We start from the raw sequence: 22,265 nt of genomic DNA, 5'->3' as shown, positions 1-22,265 counted from the left end.
GGATATGGAAACAGAAAGCACAGTTCCTGATCAAATTCAGGCAGGGATCTTTCTTTGATCTTAGAACAACTAAAAATATGTAATCTTGAAGTAAAGCTTATCTCTCTTACAAAAAGAAAGACGATGCCCCAGCACATAAAAGATTTGACCATCTAAAAAGTAGACTGTCTCATTCAAAAATGGTACAAATGACACATTTCCTCATGTCTAGGAGCCACAGCACACACAATTATCACAAGAGGTCAGACAACATGAAGCAACTTGTTTATGTGTCTAATTGACACTCCTTGACCTTACAAACAGCTTGTGCCATTCTGGTTGGCATATTCTGTAACAGCTGTGCTCAGGGCAGAAAACAAAGCTCAGAAGAGTCAAGAACTTAAAAACAGGGCTTTATGTGACCTTATAATCTGAATAGATGGCAGTACCAGCAGTCCCTATTGGAAAGGACACGTTCTAGGCAACATAGTCCTGAAATGCAACGTTCTTCAGATCACTCGACCACTTAGTAAAACTCGTTGATACGCTTGCTTTGAGAGCCAAGGGAGAAACTGATTAGTGTTAAGACACATTCCCTCTAGTCCCAAACTTACAAAATATTTTCATGCTTACCAACTAAGCAACAAACTGAATTTGCTTCCATGACCTTTTAAAGAGACAAATTGCTTTTCAATGACAGGCTTCCATAATTGAAAAGACAACACTGCGGAAATACAGTTTACACGATTAATGTATTTTACTCAGTATATACACAGTTCTTCAAACAAATTGGGTCATACAAAGGCAGTTTAAGAAGTGTTACGTAACCACCTTATCAACTGTTACATGGGATATGTCTTAGCTGGTTTTGCTTCCTCCAGCTCAGCATCCAGCCAGCGGTATCTGCGGTGACGGCGCAGAACTTCAATTGCTTTTTGTTCTAGAGATGTTGGTTGAATACCCAGGTCTTCCAAACCAGGAAGGTCAGGAAACTTCATGTCTGTTGTGTGAAACTTTAAAAAGAAGGGGTGGGGGGAAGAAAAAAAAAACAAAAACAAAAAGAGGGAATTCACTTGATAGAATGAACAGCATTACGCCCATCATTCACATACTAAAAAAAGTACTCTGTACTTATATATGAGGTCACCTTTTTTCTTTTATGGATGTACGCTAATTTGTTTCCATAGTACTAGAAACATTTTAATGTATCTCAAAATAATTTTTAACAAAATGGCAGCTCTCAGGACAGTCTACTACAATTTCAAGGCTGCTGATGTAAGACTGTTTCCCCTGATAAAGAACCCCACAATACAATACACTGCTGCACCTTGTAGATCTGAAGACCTATCCAAACATAAATGTGGACTCAGCCAACTGTGTGTCAGTCCCAGTTCCTTGACCGATTTTGGCAGCGTTTTCCCCTGGGAGGAGAAAAACATTTGACCTGGCCCTACAGAACTATGGCGTCATTACACAAGGTATTGCGTACCCAGTGTACTTTGACAGGAGATTCAGGTGGTTTGCATCTGGCAAAAAAGCCCTTCAGGCTTCAGATTTACATTCAGGAATAAACAGCAGTGAGACATGCAGAAAAGTGTCTTCATTTTCTCTCCATCAGGTATACATTACAGGAAGATTACTGCATTGCAACCATAAAATTAGGCCAAACAAAGGGCATATTGAACTGCAATTATATACATTCTGCTTTGTCAAGAAAACTATGTTGAATTGTCACCTTTGGTAGGTTATTTGTCGCTGTTCATGGTCTAGAACAGGGTCCTGTACAGGGCAAATATTTAATTCTACTACCATATTTGCAACACATATGACCTGTATCTTAGAAAACGGGGATTTCTCTTATGCTATTATTGCTTGAAAGGTTTTTAATTCAATTGGATCTAATTTTACTAGATTACTTAAGGATGAAAAGCTGGGAAAGAGGAACAATCAGACACACAAGTGACATGGAGAAACTGCCCTCTTACACTACCCATGCTATAGCTGAATTGCAGTAGTTTTAGTGATTTGGTGCAGGCTTATTTTATGAAATGTTACTCTATAAACTACAAAGGTGGCTAGAAGTTAGGTTTTCAGGAGATGGGACCTGGGTCAATACAGCCAATACAACCACAATGCCAACCCTCTCCAGTATGGGGGACGAGTCAGTTGTTTGGGGAAAATAAAAAAAAAAAAAAAAAAGTCTTGCACTGGACCATAAATAAGGTTACCTCCTTCATTACACATACCGTCCACAGTTTTTCACAATTATTTCCGAACAGAATAAGAAAAGTTTATTTCACAGATGGAGAAATGTAAACATAGAAATTAATTGCTTGCAGCTATTCAGTAAGCTGCTCTAAGTATACAACCCAGCTCTCCCAGATTCATGGTAGTACCCTATCTCAAATTAATTCTGGAACAATCAGGTCAAAATAGGCTATAGATATAGCATCATAACAAAAGTCATTGGAACTCCAACTCTGCAAAATAGCTGGGAGAGCACCTACAACCCTCAGAGAACAGCAAGCTCAGAGACTGTCAGAGTACATGACTATCTTTGCTAACCTACACATACGCCAACAGTTTTGCTACTAATACTTGCTAAATCCTACTTTTTCCTCGCTTGCAGTTGGGGTTTTTTGCAAAGTATTTCTCCACTCCCACTTAGACATTCTGAGAAGTTAGGAATAAACATGAAGTTGCAACCTGTGCATAAAAAACGCACTCTAATGTCAAGCGAGATTTTGGGCTGTATCCAGTGCTGCCAGTTCAACTTGAGTTGTTAAAAACACCATTATCTGGGTGTTATAAGTGACTTTAATGCATCTAGAGGTACATAAAATTCACTAGTTACCTAAAAGAGGGGAGAACACACACACACCTCTCTTAGCTGCACACTGCACATCCAATCTCTACTTTGGCTGTCATTTTCAATAGCATGTTTTGGGGGTGGGGGGGAGGGACACAAGAGAAGCAAGCATAAGACTTGACCACTTTTAACACTTCACGAAGGTTGGGCCCTTTCCCCACCTCATCATGTTACTTCTTGTTATGTAACCCTCTCACCAATTGTTTCAACCACTTTCTTAAATGTATTCAGAGCAATATGTTAACTATTCTTCCTTCACCAAGGCTAGTGGAAAGACTACATCATTAAGATGCCTTTTAAAAAACCCACTTCTGTTAGCGTCTCTCTCTTACTAGTTTTTGTAAGACTGCATCAGATGAATCTTGGAACTGCTTTGACAGTGTATCCCCTTGGCACCGTAACAGGTCTGGACAAATCAGAGTGAGACTGCACAACAATAGCTGCAGCAATTGTATGGCAGGAACCATCACCATATTCGAGGAAGGTTATATACAAACACCTTAAAAAATTAAAAATTTTGTACTATGCAAATAGTCTGAAAGCGATTCTTTATAATCAAATTCTAGCCATTGAACTGACTGAAATACTACACCACATGACGTACACACATTTCGGTGCTCCTTTAATGCAAAACTACAAGTGCAAGTTACAAATAGACAATGAAACATTTCCCAAGAATTTGTGGACTATCCTACACTTACCCGGTCCACTTTGTCTCGTGTTAACCATGGCTCAAATGGATTAATCTCAAAGAATCTTGCAACTAAACTGTAATCAGAAAGAGTATTGCAAAAATATAGTCGTTATTCAGATGCACAGAAGAACACAAGAACTGGTATAAATATTTCACACTGACAGTGTGAGAGAGCTGGTACTGTAGCCATTCTTGCAAGCTATGAATTCATTAAAGCAGTGAACATGTCAGCCAGCAAGTTCTTAGCTGTGTTTCTGGTAACTTTAACTGTTGGCTACTGAATTATTCGATCTCCTATTCTTTTACTTTGGAAGGGAATGGAGGAGCAGGTATCTAGGAGTAAAAATGAGCATTAGTGGGTGAGGAAAGTAAACCTCCACATCCAGTTCCCCACACACCAGAGGGTTCAGTCTTGCCCCTGCCTTTCCTCCAAGCTCTGTTCCCTAGTAGTGTAGGCAGTAGTCCAATTAGTCATGAAGTTTGATTCAGTGCCTCCATGAGAAAACACGCTTGCTGACAACTAAATGAGTTAACAGCCGTACAAACAAGACGATGGAATCTGGAGCAATCTGCATCTATAAAAAGGATGAGGATTAGTATATTTGCAGTTTTCAGAAATTAAGTTTCCCTTGAAGGAAAGAAAATCTGTCAAAGAAAAGAAAATAACACTACAGCTCTTGCTCAGTGTCTTGGAACCAACAGTATGCAAGGTAGAATCTCTTACTGAAGCGCTCACGTGCAGATTAGGGTGTTACTAAGCTGCTGCACATACACAGAACGAGGCTTAATCACCTTTTAGATGCATTCTTGTCTCAAAAATATGGAATATCACTTACTTTAGCCCATAAAAAAAGAAGCATAACACAGACTGCAGCAAATGTGAATAAAACTAAAAAGCACCCACACAGCTACTTTTTCAAAAAGCTTCTCTGTGTCAGCTGAGCCATGTTAACCTCATGCCTCTACAGCCAATTAAGAAACACACACAACCGTTTAAAATGTTCTAGTATTATTCATCATCAGTTACATGAATCCAGTGTTCGAGTTCTATTACTAGCAGATTGGTAGGAGGATTCTAGTACCAGTGACTTTTTTCACTTATTAGTTTGCATTATACTAAAACTGAGGAGAACCAGCATCCCAAATATTAACACATCTCAACTATGCTAAAGGCAACTTCTGAAACAGCATTTACTGTTTGAGACAGTTTTTCAAAAGGATTTGATTATGCCTGAAGGACTAGGCCCAGGCTCAGATTTATACTGCACTTTTTCATGCACTATTCCTCAGTAGCTGCAATTCAGCAAGTCACCTTCTATCCCCAGTACACCTTGAGGCCAGAAAACAGAGCTGCAGAAGCAGCTCAGGGCACGCAAACAGAGCCTTGCAGTCCATCTACTGCAGTCAACTGGTGTGATGCTACACCTTTCCCTTCTTATCTCCCAATTTATTACCACCTTCTAAAGACGTTACTGCCCTTATATTTCAGGCAAAGAAATGCTTGCTCATAACTGCACTGCTCAAATTCCCAGGTCAAGATCTCAACACAAACTTACCTCCAACACTGGCTGAGATCAATACAAAGGACTTAAATAGAAAGTCAATCAACACCCATACCCACCCTTACCCCAACTCTGCTTCCAGGGTGGCAGTGCTCACTAGACTGGAAGCACAGCTGACAGTAGCAATACCTTAAGCTGCTGCAGAAAAATCTGTCAGCACCTACAGTACACAGATTTACCCTGTAGTACTGTATAAAAGTTTGTTTAGTTTGCTACTGAGTGTCTCTACTTAGGACCTTCTGCTACTTCTTGACTCAGCAAAGCCATTCAGTGACTCTAGTAAGTTTATTAGAAGTACACTTTTCATACACTAGCTCATCAAATGCTGGCCTGTGCCTGAGCAGAAGACTCAAAGCCATTTAACGACTACCTAGGGAAAGCCAGTTTCTACAGTCCTAGCATGTTAAATAACAACTGGTAATATTAAATAACCAGTGCCACAGTTATTTATGCTTCTGTGCCACCTGGTGGATCCCAAGATCCTACTGAAGGAAGGGTCCCACTTACTGGTAGAGAGGACGTGGAAGTGGATAGGGAAGAAAGGTTCGAAAGCAAACTGCATAGATGTATTCTACCATGTCATACAGGAGGTATCGGTTAGGTCTGGAAGAAAAAACAATAAACATTCTAGGTAAGTTAGGTATACTTGAATATTTGGAGCAAGAACAAAAAATTTAAAACCCTCCACCCTGAAGCCTACCAAGGGCCTGTTTTGTTCACTCTAAATGATTTACCAGGTTTGTCGTTTTCCTCACAAGAGGGGGAACTAATTTTGGCTCTCCAGATTCTGTACTGTTTAAAATAAAGAGGGATTAAGTTAGAAAAACATATCATCTGACATCAGCAATGGTACAGTCACAAACTGCTGAATTGTTTTATCACTGCATTGGGTGCCAGTGCCCAGGTGCTGGCAGGGGTGGCTGCAGGCGCAGCCTGTGTGGAGAGGTCGGGACTGCCCTGTGCCAGGCACAGCCAGCTCCAACAGACCCACCGCAAGGCACAGCTGAGCCCCTCAAACAAGGTGGTGGTGCCACTGGTAAAACACTCTTGAAGAGGGGCAAAAATGTCACACAGGCACAGAGGACTGAGGAAAAAAGCCCAGGCACTTGAGCAGAGATTCCTGTGGCTCATGGAGAGCCCATAGTGGAGCTGATTTATCCTGAAGGACTGCAGCCCACGGAAGGGCCCATGCTGGAGCTGGGCAAAAGCATGAAGAGAAAGGAGAGGCAGAAATGAACTGTTACGGACTGCCTCCATAACCCACTGCTCCCCATCTCCCTGCGCTGCTCAGCTGAACCTGAAGGACTCAAACTGAGCTTGGGAAAACGGTAAAGGAGAGAGAGTGTTGCTTTATTCGTCTTTATTTCACACTATTCAAATCTATTTTAATTGACAGTAAATTAAATTAATTTTTCCCAAGTCAAGTCTTTTTGGCCTATGACAGTAACTGGTAGGCAATCTCCCTGCCTTTATCTCAACCCATAAGCATTTCATACAGTTTTCTTCTGCTGCCCTGTTGAGGAGGGAGAGTGAGCAGCTGGGTGAGTGTCTGGCTGCTGGCCAAGGCTAACCCACCACAACCACACTGAACGAAGCATGTTCCATGTACTTTTAAAGCACACCTTTAATGTGCTTCCTCCGTGCTAACTCAAATTCTGAATACAAGGTTTCCATCGCCAAGACAGGACTGAATTTGTACAAGCCCAATTGGCAGTGCGTAACAGAAGGAAGCCAGAAAGCAAATGGTAAAATTAAGAAAGGCTTGTTAACAAAAGTTATCCCACCTTTGGTAGCAAATAGATGCAAGGAAATTGATTCACTTGCCTTTGCTCAACTAAAAGCATACTGTTCTCTTCAAAAGCAAGTGAAAGAAACAGAGGTAAATTTCCCCAGAAGAATGCATTCCCCCTCTCAAGATGGAGGGAAGGAAGCAGACCGTCTCCTGCACACCTGCAATAGTTTAAGAGAAACCTACACCACTGGGAGTTCCCATTCCTTTCTTGTTCAGACTTTGCCTTCGCATTTTAATATTCTAACTTCATAGGAGACACTGAATTACTGTTGGAATCTAAATCCCCACAAAAATGAAACCATGCTAGAGTAAGACAGTTCTGCATACTTAAACATCACACAGTCCAAAAATTCAGGAGTATGATACAAAGAACACGAATTTCAGTTTGATAAACCCAAGATCTCAAAGATGTCAAGGTCTGAGGTTGCACACATGAAAATCAAGCCTTCAACTGACGTGTTCTTCTGAAAGAACAGCAATGCTAACAACCACAAACAAAATTTGTTGACAAATGCTGGAAAAAAGACACAACCCCACATTACTACTACTTTAGCTTGTAAAAGCGAATTGGGGCAAAACATTTTAATGGATATACTTAAAGGTAGGTCTGTGTATTTGGGAGAATTCAAAAGAATTCAACACCTGACACTCCATATCAACTTCATCCAGGTGGCTGGATTATAGAACCTGAGATCAATCTGCATTTATGAAGTTACACTAAAGAACTATCATCAAAAACAGAATAGTGAGTTTTCTTCTGTTGCTAGAATTTACAAGAGAAACACAGCAGAAAGTGGTAATGTCAAATTTACTTACTCAATGAGGGGAAAAAAAAAAACCCAAACAACCAAATCTTAGTTTTCATTACTTATTACAGGGGAGGGGGCACACAACACACTATATTTTTTGCCCTTACACTTCAACATCCTCATGCCTACCTAAAGGGAGTATAAGTCAATTTCACTTTTATCCTGACCTGTAAGGATCATGTAAGGATAGGGTTAACAACTTCAAAATGTGAAAACAAAAATAAATACTGTTTGTTCCTTTATAAATTACCAAACGTTAATACAATTTCACCAATAGAATCACACTGAAGTGTCACTACATTAGTCACAACGCTAGTAAACAGCAAGCTCTAGAGCATTAGCATTCAAGACAGATTTAACAAGTGGATGAAGCAAAACCAATGCCATGGGGGAAAGAGGGGCACAGATAAAAAACCATACGAGATCTTCCATCATTCAGAAACAGCAATGACACTGTCATAGTTAAAACTCTATCCCACCATTTAGTTGGAAGGAGAAAAGAAGAAAGAAAGAAAAAAACCCACAAAAACCCAAACCCACAGAAATAGAATGCTCTTTTACAAAATTACTATTTTAAACTTAAACTGGTAACTCTCTAAAAAAATAAAGAAGTGTCTCATACAGCTTCAGTCAAGGGTTATGCTGCAGAGTTCCTTTGGTCTTCCAACACTGATTTGGATCTTCAGTTTAAACCATCATTTATCCAAAGTCTTTTCAGTCGTTGTTATGTGCCTGAAAGTGTGTTCCTTGCAGTGACAGCCTGGCATCCTTGCTTGAATTCCTGCCTCTGAAACCTGGGCACTGAACTCCTGACCTTCTGTAAATTGCCAAAAAATGAGACTTTCAAACTGTAAGAACACATTCAAAGTTTAGCCAATTGCCTTTCCATTTGGCTGCAAATAGTGTTCTGTTTAGTGTGTAATTCTCAGTTTCTCCTGCAGTTAGGGCAGTTGCTGCTGCTGAGACAGTGACAAACCTAAAACCAGGCACCTCTCCTTCCTTTTTCAGCAAGCAGCTTTGGATACATGTTGACCCATTTTCAAGTTTGTCCCCATGAGATAAAATAGTCACTCAAATGGTTAATTTTGTCACATTTTGGTTTTCCCATTAGTTGTGTCCATCTGACACCTACATAACCTATTCTCTCATTAAAAAAAACAACAACAACCTGGGTTTGAATGGCTGTCTAGCATTTGTTTACACTTGCTCTTTAGTGTGACACTTTGTATCATCCCAGTGATTTGAAAGCAACCTGAAGTTACTTAATAACCTTATTGTTGCTGTTAGCAGTCTTTTCAGACCATGGTTAGCTTCTTATTTTGATAGGTTTTGAGCAGAAATCCCTCAGTATGGTCGAAAAGCAGTTGAAGACCTGCTTGCTGCCTTTTCCAGAACACCAGCATACAGCACAACCTAGCCTAGCTGCCCGGAGCAACATCCTCCTCAACAGTTACAGCACTGAAGAAAGTGGCATGACATGAGTAAAACCTCAACCAGCAACGACCGATCTCTGCACTATGGGAATAAAGAGCTGTCACCGCAGCAGCGTCACAAAATGTATGTGGGAAAATCAATGTAATCTCAGATAAGCTTTCTGCAAAATCCTGATAATTATAAACATTTTAATGTATATGGAGGGAAGATAGAAATATGCACATTATAGAAAAAAGGGAGCTGTTCAGCATAATTTGTATCTTGACTTATTAGCCACTGTTTTCTCTATCAATGAATCTCGTGTTCCTTTTACCACATATACTGGGTGAAGACCAGTTCCAGTACTATGTTTCAGTACCAAACCATGGACCTGTTACCTTGGCATTTGCCACATTGTTTATTCTTAATACTAATGACCTATTCTGACTTGGGGCTTTTGTACACAAATTATTCCAAAAGATCCACTGTCTCTATCCATTCTAATTCCAAGTGGTTTCCACACAGCTTTAGCAGAATTTTCTTCAAATCTGTGCTGTTTAGCATGATTCCCAAGACTGCCTATTTCTTTGTGTGCACAAACATAACATTAAATGCAATGAGGCCCAAACTAGGATTTTCAGAGTACTCACAATAACAGCTTGAGTCATTTTTCCTCCCAAAAAGGAGGTGGAATTTATTGCAGCTCAAACTGTGTGCATGGATGAGAAATTAAATGTACTGTACAGCATGCCAAAAAATGACACCAAGAACAAGTACTTCAGTTAATTAGAATCAGAAAAGTAACCTACCCAGCCAAGGCGTATGTTTTTCCTTTAGCATCAGGATCCTTAATTACATTAATAATTGCTTTTGCTACATCAACCACCTGTGAGAAACAAATTCAGACAATTACTAATAGAAAACAGGAATGCATGCACACTCCCCTTTCAGAAGTGATTTAGAGGGGGAAAAGAAAAACACAACACACACACACACAGAGGATTTGGGATTGTCTTGTTTTATTGAAAACTTACATATACTGGTTGCTTCACTGTTTTCTTGCCCAGAGAAATAAGAGGCACACCACCGAACCAGCGCATGTCTGATAAAAAAACACATACACAATTTGAATCTTTTCAGTAAGCAAACAACCAATACATTTTGCAGTACACTGAATGTGGATCTCTTCTGAAAACTGACTTAACTAACAAAAAATAACAAACAAAAAAAAAATTGGGAAGAATTACCATCCAATTCCGGTAGCACTGTTTTCAATGCACATTTGGTTTTCTTATTAACAATGATAGGAAGGCTGTATTTACTGTTTACTTAGAGCGGTTCAGAGATATGTCCACTTTGCAAGACAGAAACAGATTCCACCCTATCCTGCCTAGCAATTTTGTTGGCGATACATCAGATTCATTACTGTTGCTTCTGAGCCCAGAGCAACTCAAGTCGATTTTTACATTCAAGCGTTACCAATTTGAAAAACTACCTTCAGGTTAAATTACTTCAAGGGTTAAGATGACCAGACCATAGCTCAGAACAATCTAAATAAAATAAAATAAATAGTAAACATCGCCCCTTAAAAGAGGGAAAAAAAAGGGAAGAAAAAATCAAACCAAACAGCAAACTAACTAGATTCAGAAACAATTCAGTCATGAGATGAAAATGTATTGTTTCGTATCATACACCTTCAGCTAACCAAATATTATAAATTTCTGATAAAAACATACCTCTCTGCTTTTCAAAAGCAAATCACATTTTCTCTCTGATCTCTATAGACAAGTATCCAAATCATAGATGGGTTTATTATTTCAAGTGTACATACTGGCATAATGATTGAGAAATCGGTCCTCTCTCCCAAACATCTCCGAGGGCTTCAAAATTATAGCATCTGGAAATTCTTCCCTCACTGCCTTCTCTCCAACAGCCTATCATTCAATTAAAATGAACACATTCATTAGATCCATTCTTGAACAGACCAGAAGAGCATGCCTTTTCAGAAAGTAATGCACCCTGACTACAGCACTGAAAGAAATTACACCATCAGTAGCACAAAATTATTTATATCTGAGCCATTTGATCTTTGAGATGCTATGCTAAGATAAAGGCCTCACAGAATGTCCCAGAAGTCCCATAAACATGTAGATCGTTTCTTCTGTTTGAGATACAATAGTCTCACTAGTGAAGGGACACAAATTTAAAGTGACAAAGTTCAAAAAGGAAGAAGCCTAAGCTAAGTACTTCTCTTGCTTATGTCAGACCAGAGCTTGGAAGAAAACAGGTTTACATAACCCATACAGCATTATCAGACCACTCCAAGAACTGCTTAAGTACAATTTGAAATTTCAGTGGCAGTTATCTACTTTTCACATGGGACTGGCCAATATGGTAAGGCCTAACTATCCTATGGAGCTGTTACACATGGAAAGCTACCAAATTTTAACCCTGGCTTCCAAAAATTTTTATACTAAAGACAAGGCAGAGTACAGTGAACTCAAACAAAACAAAAATAGCTGAAACCTGGGACAATAGCTGCATTAAAAAGAGAAAATCAGCAATAGAAAATTGTAATTCCTAATAAGGAAAAAAATAGGACACCAAACCCAGATTTATTTATTTTTTTACAAGAGCAGGTAACAATCCCACTCCAAATGCCTGAAGTCCCTCTGCACCATTCATTTTGGCATCAACTGCTAACTACTTTGCTAGGTCATTCCAGCCTTATCTGTTAGGCCTGAAATCAGATCCCAAACCATCAAACTAGTTCCTCTTTCTTAATGACAGTAATTTTAGTTGCAAAGATATTCAAGGATAAAAGGAAGGAAGAGTTTTCAGGAATATAAGTTCTATTTCCCTTCATGGCACATGAAGTACTAAGGAGGATTTCTAGCTCCAATAAGCACAGTAACTGAAAAATTCCTCAGCTGCAGAAAACATTCCATAGTAAATTCATACAATGATTTCCTTCGAACAGTTTGGGGGGGAGGAAAATAAAAAATACAAAAAGAAAGTAGGCTCTCGGAAAACACATTCAAAAGGATTCCAGACTTACTTTATTCCTGAGGTACTTGGAAGGACTTCTCATGTTAGCATTCAGGTGAGAGACATGAACGAGTGTTCCTACACCAGCTTCTCTAGCTATCTGTGCAATACTTGCAGGAATATTTACAAATTCATCTTCAAAACTGAAGTTTCTAAAACAAGGCAAAAAATAAATTTTACTTTCAGAGCAATCAACAGTGGCTGCCGAACAACCAAACAGCAATTATGTATTACTTGAATATATTTTACAAACCCATCTTGATGGACTTTGTTAAAAACAAAGTTCCCTTTCATGAGGGACTCTTCATATAATAAAAACTAGAGGAAAGTGATGTGCAACAGTAAGCTTCACTTACGGTTTTAGTGCTCTGCTTTTTCATCTGTTAAGATTAAATCAGTATGAAAAAATCCTCTTGCAGACTTGTCTGCGACAAACAGAAAAGTCTTCCCAAGTGAAAACAGATATTTATTTTTTTTAGGTGCTGCATCTTGAAATCTGAACAAAGCTGCCTTTTTACAACACCTGTCCAAAATTTCACTTGATTTGATGCACTCAATTACACTACAAAGGAGCTCAAAACTTGCGAGCAACCTAAGTTAGGGCAGATGCTAGGCACTGGGGAAGTGGACAAAAGAGACCAAGGAACAGACAGGTGCTTATGCAAATGGAAAATCTTACATTGATAGAGGAGTCAGAACCATTTCAGAGCAGCTGTAAGGGACCTCAAGGAGAAGCATGCAGAAAAGAACAGCTACACTCACTTTATGGCATTCAAGGGGCCTAAATTAGGGGGTTCAATTGTAATCTGGTTTGGCGTCTGATCAAGAACAATACAGAAGCTCTGTCTCCAAGCACAACTGACACTATAGGCTGGCAACAGTCCCAAAATTCTTTCCAACTATCCCAAGACTGCAAGAAAGAATTGGCTTCTCATGTCATTATACTATCCTTGTAAGCACCCCGCTCCATCTTTTCCATCTGCTTTGGGCAACAAACATCTTGTCCAAATGCCTCTCTCTCTGTCCTTATCTACTCCCACAGCTCTTCAGATCCCACTGGAGCCTAAAGAAAGCCTTAAAAATAAAAAGTTATTTTTGACCCTTCAACAACTAATCTGATCCTGGGAACCATCACTCCTGTTCTACTCACAAAAATAGATTTTAGAAACACACAAGAACTAACAACATTGCTCCTGTAACTATGGAGTTTTCAAACAACATAGTACACACAGATGAGACTGTACACTAATACTAGGCAAGAAGAAAAGTATGTAATGGCAGGCTTTGCTTTTCTTGACTGATCTCTGCTTCTAATCTTACTTTTTTTTTTTTTTTTTTTTGTGCTGAAGTTTTTTGTAGAGTTTGGGATGATTATGATGGTTAGTCTGACCTCATGTTTAACAGACCACAGAACTTCATCTCAGGGTTCCAGCATCACAATTAATACCAACACGTATAAAATACCCAAGAACATTTGTGCAATACAGTGGTAAGTTTTGGAATATACAAGTCTCTAACATGTACAAAGACTGCTCTGCTTTTGAATCTGTTGAAATTGACCAGAGTGACAAGGTTTGGAGGTTTTTAAACTAGAATGAAACCTTTTGTGGTTGTCCTCACACTTCCTTTCAATAACAAAGAAATACTCCCTTACACCACTTTTTACACCAGTCCAGATATTTTAAAGGGGAAAGTACACATGAAATACATATCTGAAAGAGAAACAGAGATTACATTTCCCTTGGGCCACCCGTACAGACTTTCTTTTCTTCCTTCATTCCCACAAAGAAATTTCTTCTAATTTGACAATAAGCATTTAAAATCTTTCATAATTTAGTAAAAGCACAGAACAATCCCATCAGGCTGGTCTATGTATTTTTACATGAAGAACATACAAAAAGAACCAAAAACCTTGTCAGATGCACAAGATCAAAGCTAATTTAGGTTTGGTAGGCTTTTCCCCAAATAAACTATGTTATAGACTCCAACAGTGGGACAAGGAGCTAAGTGACTAACAGAAAAAGAAAGTACCTCTACAAGTTTGAATGCGAAATCAAAGCATCTCCCAGAAGTTATGCACGATATTTCACTAAACAAAAAACAGCTGAAATTGTGTATCTGTTGGCAAGCACCTATTTTAGGAAAAATAATTCTGCAATTTGAGACTAGTAATTTGACTACTAATTCTACAATTTGAACATCAAATGGCTGTTCACAAAAAAAGAGCAACAAAGACATTATGCTTATAAACACAGATGAAACTGATATCTGCATTTGTTTCCGTCTACTATGATAGCAAAGTTATGTACTGTATAAAGGCAAATCACACAACTAATGAGGTTTTGTCTGGCAGTTCTGCACAAAGCTTTAAATAAAGTGGACATAATTGGCATGAAAAAAAAAATAAAGAGGCTATGACAGGTATTTTTAACCAAAAAATCAATATGGGATTTTTTTTTTAAATGCATTTCAAAAAGGAACTATTTTTTAAAATTATTACCAAAAAAATGCTTATGTAGCCAATACTGTCTGTGCCAAAATTCTGTCAAGGAATGATGTTATTAATCACAATCTTAGGGACTCTCCATTAGCTACTCCTGTTTATTAATATTCACAAGAGAATAGGAAAAACTTGATCATAGCTTATTCTAGTAGGCTACAATTCATCACTATGCTGAAGTGACAGGACAAAAGCCTTCTGTAATGATGTAAATATGAGCTCACAGAAACGGGTGAGCCTCTGTCAGCTACAGGAAGGCACCCATGAGACATCTGTAAGGTGTGTGAAAGCAGCACATTAAACTCTCTGACATAACAAAAGCTATACACTAGGAAATCACAGAAAGAATGCACTTTTGAAGACCAGATCATAACCAGGACTCTAGTTAGCCATTTAAAGAAATGGAAGAACTTTTACAAGCAAAATCTCAGTTTTGCCTTTTCATAGAAGCCAAGAATAAAGTCAATGTCACTGCATACTGTACACATGCTGTAAAACGTTGCTACAATGTCCAATACCTGGTGTAAATCTATCTATACAGAGAAAATGGGGGGTGGGGAGAAAAATTACCTTGTTTCCCATTCCTTTCCAACAAGATTAATGACCACATTGCTGTGTTCCATGGCTCTTCGGATAGAGTCTTTGTCCTTACAGTCCCACTCCTGTAACCAGAACATCAAATGGGAAAAAGATGAGATAATGTGTAAATAGGCATAATCAAAGAAAGCTCTTTCACACCATTGCCATTTAGAGGCTAAACAATAGCTGAAGTTCTGACTTTGAGAATGATTAACAGACTTCCTTGTATAGCAATGGTATTGTATTTGATCTAAAGCCAAAGCAAAAGACTTACTAAGAAGAGAAGTTGCCCCAGGTCACCCATCGGCCGCAGATACATGAGGTCATACTGATCACAGCGATAGGGTATGATTACTTGAGATCCAATGCGACCTAAGCATTCAAAAAAACAGAAGTTCTGTTTATCTCAAACTACTACATAACTTTAAGTAGCTGAACTTCTGAATGTACAAAACTTCCTTTTTTTCCTGGTATTAAAACACAACAAATACACATAGGATATCTTGAACAGCTATCTGCAAAACTAGAAGTAGAACAGAAATAAGTTTTCGAACCTACATCATTGGAATTCTTAAGCAGGGACATACTTGAGTATTTGGGCTTGTAAGACAAAACAGAATCTCTCAAGAAGCTTGTTAACAAACAAGAACCAAAAAAAAACAATTAAAATGTGTACTATAAACACAGTACAATACCTAAAAATGTGTCATATCAAGAATATTTGCATTTTTTAAGCTGCATGGAAAGGAGAAGGAAGGGAAAAAACAAAAAAGGAAGTTATTTTCTAAAACTTAAATTCAAAAGGGCAATTTTAAAGAATGCAAATCAAATTCCTGCAAAAAATTTAGTAAAATGTTCTAACAAGGCCAAAAACAGAAGAATCAAATGTGTTGTACCTCTCCTCAGATTTGCATTTTACAGACTGAAAAACAGTATTTGAAGGAGAATGGCTTACTTTAATGATTTTAACAGTCTTAAAAACCTTCGAAATTAAAACAGTTTTTACTAATTGTCACATCTTGGCACTCTGGCACACCAAACACTATGAAAGTATCACCAAAAAAAATCACTTTTAAGATCCAAAATGCCAGAAGTTTCTAGACTATCCTGCAACCTGAATAAAAACTAGAGTTTCATTAAACAGATATATTTTTTTTTAATTAGTACTCCTAGGGAACATTACCTAAACGGTTGACAACATATCGTCCTAGGAAACCTGTAGCCCCAAAGACAGTGGCCACAATGCCACTAACAGAGGATCGTCCACTTCTTCCACGAGGGATCGCTGCATGATGAACTCGGCGGCGTGGCTGCAACACAGATGGTGCTGCAGCTAGCACAGAAATGCCAGGGCCTACAACACAAAACAGGAGAGAGCATGCGATACAAGCTAAAAGTTAGCAGTGTCAAACCACAGTTCATGTTATTCTTCTCATTACAGATCCATTTTCTTTAATCTCCCTCAGCAAAATGTCCCACATCAAGACCCCTGACAGGCTATTCCAAAGACATCTGTATAGGTCAGAGGACAGCAGGCTTGAGGCAGTGGTTGATAAAAGTCAAAGACCAAATGAAGCCATGAAAGGTTATCGGTTCCTAAACAGTAAGTAAAGCTTAAATGGCTAGCATCTATGTATAAGGTGAAGCACAGAGGTTAGGCAAAGAATACTTGCTAGAGGCAGGTCCCACCCGAGTACATCCACATCCTGCCTCCAGATCTGGGAACTGCGGGAAAAAGACCTCAGAATCACTCTAGATGCAGTTAACCATACTTTTCACCTCAGTCTAAACATAGCTGGCAAATGTTGCAAGAGGCAGCAGCCCTTCAATATCATAGCTCTGGAGTGAAGGGAAATGAAGAGATGCTAAGAGCCAGATTCATGATGTATTACTGCCTCAAAGCTGTTCCTTTTCTTAAGGAGATACAGAAACTTGAAGGCCATGGAAATAGGACATCACTAGGATATTGACATAAACTGACAAGGCAGCTCCAACTGGGAGTCTGGGAAGAAGAAACGTATGTCCTCTCCAACCAAGTCAGCCAAACGCAAGAAATAAATCCCTTGTAAGACATTTTTGAAATTAGAAGTGTTTAGTGTTACTACATGTCAATGCTCGTAAGAAGAAAGGAACAGATGAAATACAGAGTACATAAACGCACTACAGGCATCTGACTGTGGACAAAAGCAGACCGTAAAAGCTGTCATTGGAAAACTAATTTGAGCATGTAACAGAAATCCAGTAACTGACCTTACAACTTTTAGAAAGTCATGGCCATAAGCATTTTCTGGGTAAGAATCTTCCCCATATAAATCTAAGTAGCAAGAATCATAATGAAAACAAGATTAGTGTTTGATATCAGAATGATGGACGCATTAAGAAAGAACAAAAAAAAAAAAATCCCACTTGTACACTGAAGGAGTACATTTTATCCTGACACTGTTAAGTATTGCCAGTTACACAGTGGCACTGATGTAGCCAACAAGAATATCAAAAGGACAGGGTATGTTTCAACGTAAATTACATTTTGTTAGATCAGCTGATAGAATTCAAACCAGAAAATCCAGCAAGATTTCAGTGTCTGAAGGAGGTGTTTCTCTACCCAAAAGTTTGCCTATCCCTCCTCTCTCCATACCCCACAAAGTGGAGTAATAAACAATACCATATCTCCAATTTTGTCCTGAAAGGTAGTTTGACACTTAACTAAATAAAACAATCACACATATACACTTATACTTATCAAATTAATATGCTGTGCCTAGAAACTATACTCCAATAGGCTGATAGAAACAGGACAAAGTAAGATACTACCTACACAAACTTCAAGCAGGTATTTAAGTGCCTAAAAAGCAACTCTGCTACAAAACAGGTCCAAGCTCAGGAACAGTTAAATTGGGCATGGTATCTGTCTTAAAAGTGGCAGATATGCAGGGCCTCTCCATTATTGAAGTAGAGACCTTGAAACTAATTATAAGAAAGAAGGAAAATCCACTCCATGATAAGCACCCTTAAAAAAAAAAACCAAAAAACCCAAAACACCAAAACCACACAATACACACACAACAAACCCCAACCAAACAAAAACACACACAAAAATGACATCATTTGTCAAAGATCTGCTGAAGTTTAACAGAAGTACACACTCCTGTGGCATTCAATTAATGTCTAAAAACCTGACATGCAGTTATAGAAGTGACACAGTATGTTCATATTAAACTTCATAATACCTCAAACAAATTTAAGGAACATGGCAACTCATCACTGCCATATTCACCACTTATTTTTATGTTCTGCTTTTTCTATCATCCAGTTAATTTCCCATTGCTCTCTAAAATCTTTGTGTACACTTCTGTGGAATTACAGTGAAGCTGAAGACAGTCATTTCAATGGATTTCCAATACAGCACACCTTAAAACACATTACTATGCCACCCTTACAATGTTGGCTGACACAGACTACACAAACACACAGCCCATACCCTAGGTTTCTACATTCAAAACTCTTGAAGAGGGGGGTTGCTTTTTCTTTATTCTTTTAAATTACAAAAGAACAAACTTGTAAATTAAATCAGCAGTGTATACTGAATATTCTGTACAGAATAAAGCCTGTAGCTATGTAATGGGTACCAGGAGAGTGGAGATTAACCAAGCTCAGTACAATTGCAAGTGTAAAGGGTAAATCGAGAGAGACAGTTGATGATCTTGGTACCTTCATTCTTGCAGTGCTCTAATAACTAGGGTTTCGTTATTTATTTTTTAGGTAGGCAGACTCACAGAAAAATGACTGGGTTCTTTCTAACCAGTAGGATCTCTTCTAGTGTGCAAAAAAGCTACATGATATGCTGAGATGACGAAAGAGAAAGCTTGATGACACATGCTCCTCAGTATTTTATTTTTTTATACATACACTTCCCTTTCTAAAGGTTTGTAAAAAAAAAAAAATTACATACTATTTGTATTTACAGAATTAACACTATCTTTGCTACTTTTAGGAAGGAATACATTTCAGTCCTTACACTATAAAACCTAAAAGCAACAAGATTTCAGCCCACTGTGAGCATCACTTGAAAAAAGTATTACTAAACAGATCAGCCCATATAAGAAATGCAAAAAATTAATCTGAAAAAAAATTATACATGTTTTTCAGCTACTTTGTGCCTTTTTTGCTGTTATTTCTAAAAACATTACTGAAGACAGGCTCTTCATGATGCTAGCACTGTCACACTAAGAATAACATCCTATTACTGTCTTGTATTCTCTCACCTTGTGCATGGTTGCCTGCCTTTACACTGTAAGGTCTTTAGTGCTGTACATCTTTTCTTGTTCTGTAACTGTACCAGATCTGTCACAAATTATCATCAATTACTACTATATCTTAATAAAAAAAAAAAGTTTATGAGTATAAGACTCAAAGAAAGCAGGCTAGACATCCTCACACTGATTCAGAACCAGTAAAGGACCTTACACACAGTGTGGAGACCAATCAAAATGCAACATTTAGTAAATCAGGACAACATAATTTAATAGACCCATCCAGCTTTCACAGCTCATGTTAGTATCTCCAGGCTGAAGCACCACTACTTAAAGCTCTGCGCTCCTGTGTAACACAGACTTGCACAGAGATTCCTTCCCAGAACAGCAGAATTTCATCTTCTTCACTAACCAGAATGGATTTGTCACTGGAAGTTTACTTTTACAATCCATATTTAAAGTGATTTACGAACACTGGTTTGAATTGAAGCTCAAATACCCACTGTAAACTAGAAGTGGCCTTTTTCTTGAAAAGACACATTGCTCCAATCTAACGTATGTTAAATTCCTTCATCATTTTTTTCAACCAACAAAATCTGTTGCCATCTCCCAGTTTACTCAACAGTGGAGCACGTACTAAATCAACTTAACTAAAACCCAGTTCTGTTTTGGTGGCAAAGGCCCAAATACAAGCTTTAAATATGATTTTGGTGCTTAAGCATGCTTATAGACCATGACCAGAACGTCACGGTCACTTAAGAAAGAGCAAAAGGTATCCAAACTTTTAGCCACATTTCATCCGCTGACATTCTGACAGTCCCTGCCACACAGCCTACTGTACTGCCACACCGGCAGCCGGAGCCAATCCCACGTAGCCCTTTCGGTTACAAGCCCCAGCTCCCCTAAAGAGAAGGAAGGCAGAAAGCGATCGTTTCTGCCGCAAACAGTTCTTTCCGCCCGCTGCTCTTCGGCCGGCGCCCTGCGGGCTCCCTCACCCCGTTCTACCCCGAGGGTGCCGCGGTGAGAGCAGGGAGGCCCGCGGGCAGGCAGCTGCCATAGCGCCGTGCAGGTTCAGGCGGAGCGCGCAAGGCCAGCCTGGCTCCCCGGGCCCCCGCGGGGAGACGCGGCATGGCGGCACCTGCCCCTCGGCGGCCGTGACACTCACCTGCCCTTGGCGACAGGAGGCCGCGGGCAGCCCGGGAGCAGCGAGCCACAGCCGCCATCTTGCTTCACCCAGCAGCCCCCGCGCCGGACGGCAAGCGGGCAGGGCCAAACCTCCGCCCCGCTGCGCGCAAGCGCCCCGCCGGGCGGGAGGGGGCGGGGGGGCGGGGCAGTGCGGCTGCGCAGCCTCGCGGCGGGGAGCGGGGGCGCTGAGGGGTGGCGGCGCGGGGCGGTGGCGGTTCGCCCCTGGAGTGCGGCCGGTGCCCTACCGGGCTTCCTTCCGGCCCCGCCGAGCCCCGCTCCCGGGCCCTGACCGCAGCCGCGGGCAGCCGTAGTCCCTCGCGGCGGAGCAGCCGCCGGGCTGGAGCCGGCCCGGGCCGTGGGGCCGGGTTGCCGGGCCGTGCGCGCCGTGGCCAGGCTGCGGTGGCCGGGCTGGGCCCGCTGGCGAAGGCGCCTCGAGTTCGTAGGCTCACAGGTCTGGAGGGTAGGAGGGAAGTTCAGAAGCCCCCAAGAAGGGGGTTCCAGAGCGAGAATGACCCCCAACGCTTGCAGGTGCATCTGAAAGCCCCAAGCTTAAATACTTAATTAAACTAAGGCAACTGCTGTCCTTGCTCCAGCACCCGAGTGCTTATCTGGTGGTAAATGAGCAAAGTCCAACAATGAAATGACAGTAACTTCGGCTGCTACTGAGCTGGACTGATCAAAAACACATTTAGTAACTTAGGCCTTGAATTACCTGGCCTCATTAAATCAGCCTTACATGGAGATTAAACAATTCTATGATTACAGTTGTGCAACCGCTCTGAAATTCATAACTCCTGCTGTCATCGTAGGTCTTCCATGTTTCACTGAGACTTTTCCCCCTAAGGAAGTGCTGCTGTGAATGTTACATCGCGATCGCACACAGGGCACTCTAAATCTGCCACTTGCACTATTATAGCCTCGTTTTTCCCATGGGTTCCCATTGCTTTTTGGTCTGTGTTGAATACAAATGGCCATTCTTTTGTAACCTGGCTTACGCCACTGTAGTTAGTGCTCATATTCACCAGAAAGTTTTTAAAACATAAGTGCAGGGAAAGGCAGAACAGTCGGGGAATATTTCTGGCAATTTGGACAGATTCCAAAATACTCAAGTTTTAACTTCTGATGCAAATCCAAATGGTAGTTCTGCCAGAGCTGTGGCATAGCAGGTGATTTGGGGTTTGGGGCAAAAATCTGGATATTCTATGGACTCTGGCCATCCAGTTCTCAGCCACAAGGGCTTTTTTTCTTTGATGCGTAAGTCAGATGCACGCTGAACTAAACGTGCTCATCCATTTTTGCTGGTAGCCAGGAACCACAACAGCAAGCTTCCTCTACCTCCCACCCCCAAACAACCTACCCACCGCCCCTCGCTCTGTCTTACATTTCACCACAGCTTTTCTGAGTGGCCCAGCCTGCCTCAATGACTTAAGGAAATCCAGTTTGTGCCGTTATGCTTAGATACAGTACAAATGCCATGGGTGCTCGTGGAAAGTGGTGCGAACTCACCAAGCAGAACTGGGTACCTAGCCAGTACCAGAAATGGCACACAGCTACATGAAAGTGTCTCCCCAGTTCCTGCATCTCA

The 22,265-nt window shown here is 40.2% G+C and overlaps 1 protein-coding gene across 1 annotated transcript; it reads right to left on the bottom strand.

The window, feature by feature from the left end:
• Positions 1-712: 712 nt before the first annotated feature.
• Positions 713-20,791, bottom strand: NDUFA9 (NADH:ubiquinone oxidoreductase subunit A9). The gene is made up of 11 exons (XM_040595275.1): positions 20,661-20,791; positions 16,429-16,599; positions 15,520-15,617; positions 15,237-15,328; positions 12,177-12,318; positions 10,950-11,052; positions 10,153-10,220; positions 9,928-10,004; positions 5,612-5,707; positions 3,550-3,616; positions 713-992 (listed from the first exon to the last, which is right to left on the bottom strand). Exons 1-11 carry the CDS (start codon positions 20,716-20,718, stop codon positions 822-824), a joined length of 1,143 nt encoding a protein of 380 aa, XP_040451209.1. The 5' UTR covers positions 20,719-20,791; the 3' UTR covers positions 713-821.
• Between the last annotated feature and the right edge of the window lie 1,474 nt (positions 20,792-22,265).

This window comes from Falco naumanni, chromosome 5 (genome assembly GCF_017639655.2).
Source record: "Falco naumanni isolate bFalNau1 chromosome 5, bFalNau1.pat, whole genome shotgun sequence".
NCBI classification, from domain to species: domain Eukaryota; kingdom Metazoa; phylum Chordata; class Aves; order Falconiformes; family Falconidae; genus Falco; species Falco naumanni.
This window is presented reverse-complemented; position numbering and strand designations above follow the sequence as displayed.

Coding starts and splice junctions, on each gene's coding strand:
- NDUFA9 (XM_040595275.1), bottom strand. CDS start 20,718: ATGGCGGCTGTGGCTCGCTGCTCCCGGGCTGCCCGCGGCCTCCTGTCG. Junction 15,618..16,428: donor ATATGTTGTCAACCGTTTAG/GTAATGTTCCCT, acceptor TTGAATGCTTAG/GTCGCATTGGATCTCAAGTA. Junction 12,319..15,236: donor GGAAAGGAATGGGAAACAAG/GTAATTTTTCTC, acceptor GCCTTGTTTTAG/AAACTTCAGTTTTGAAGATG.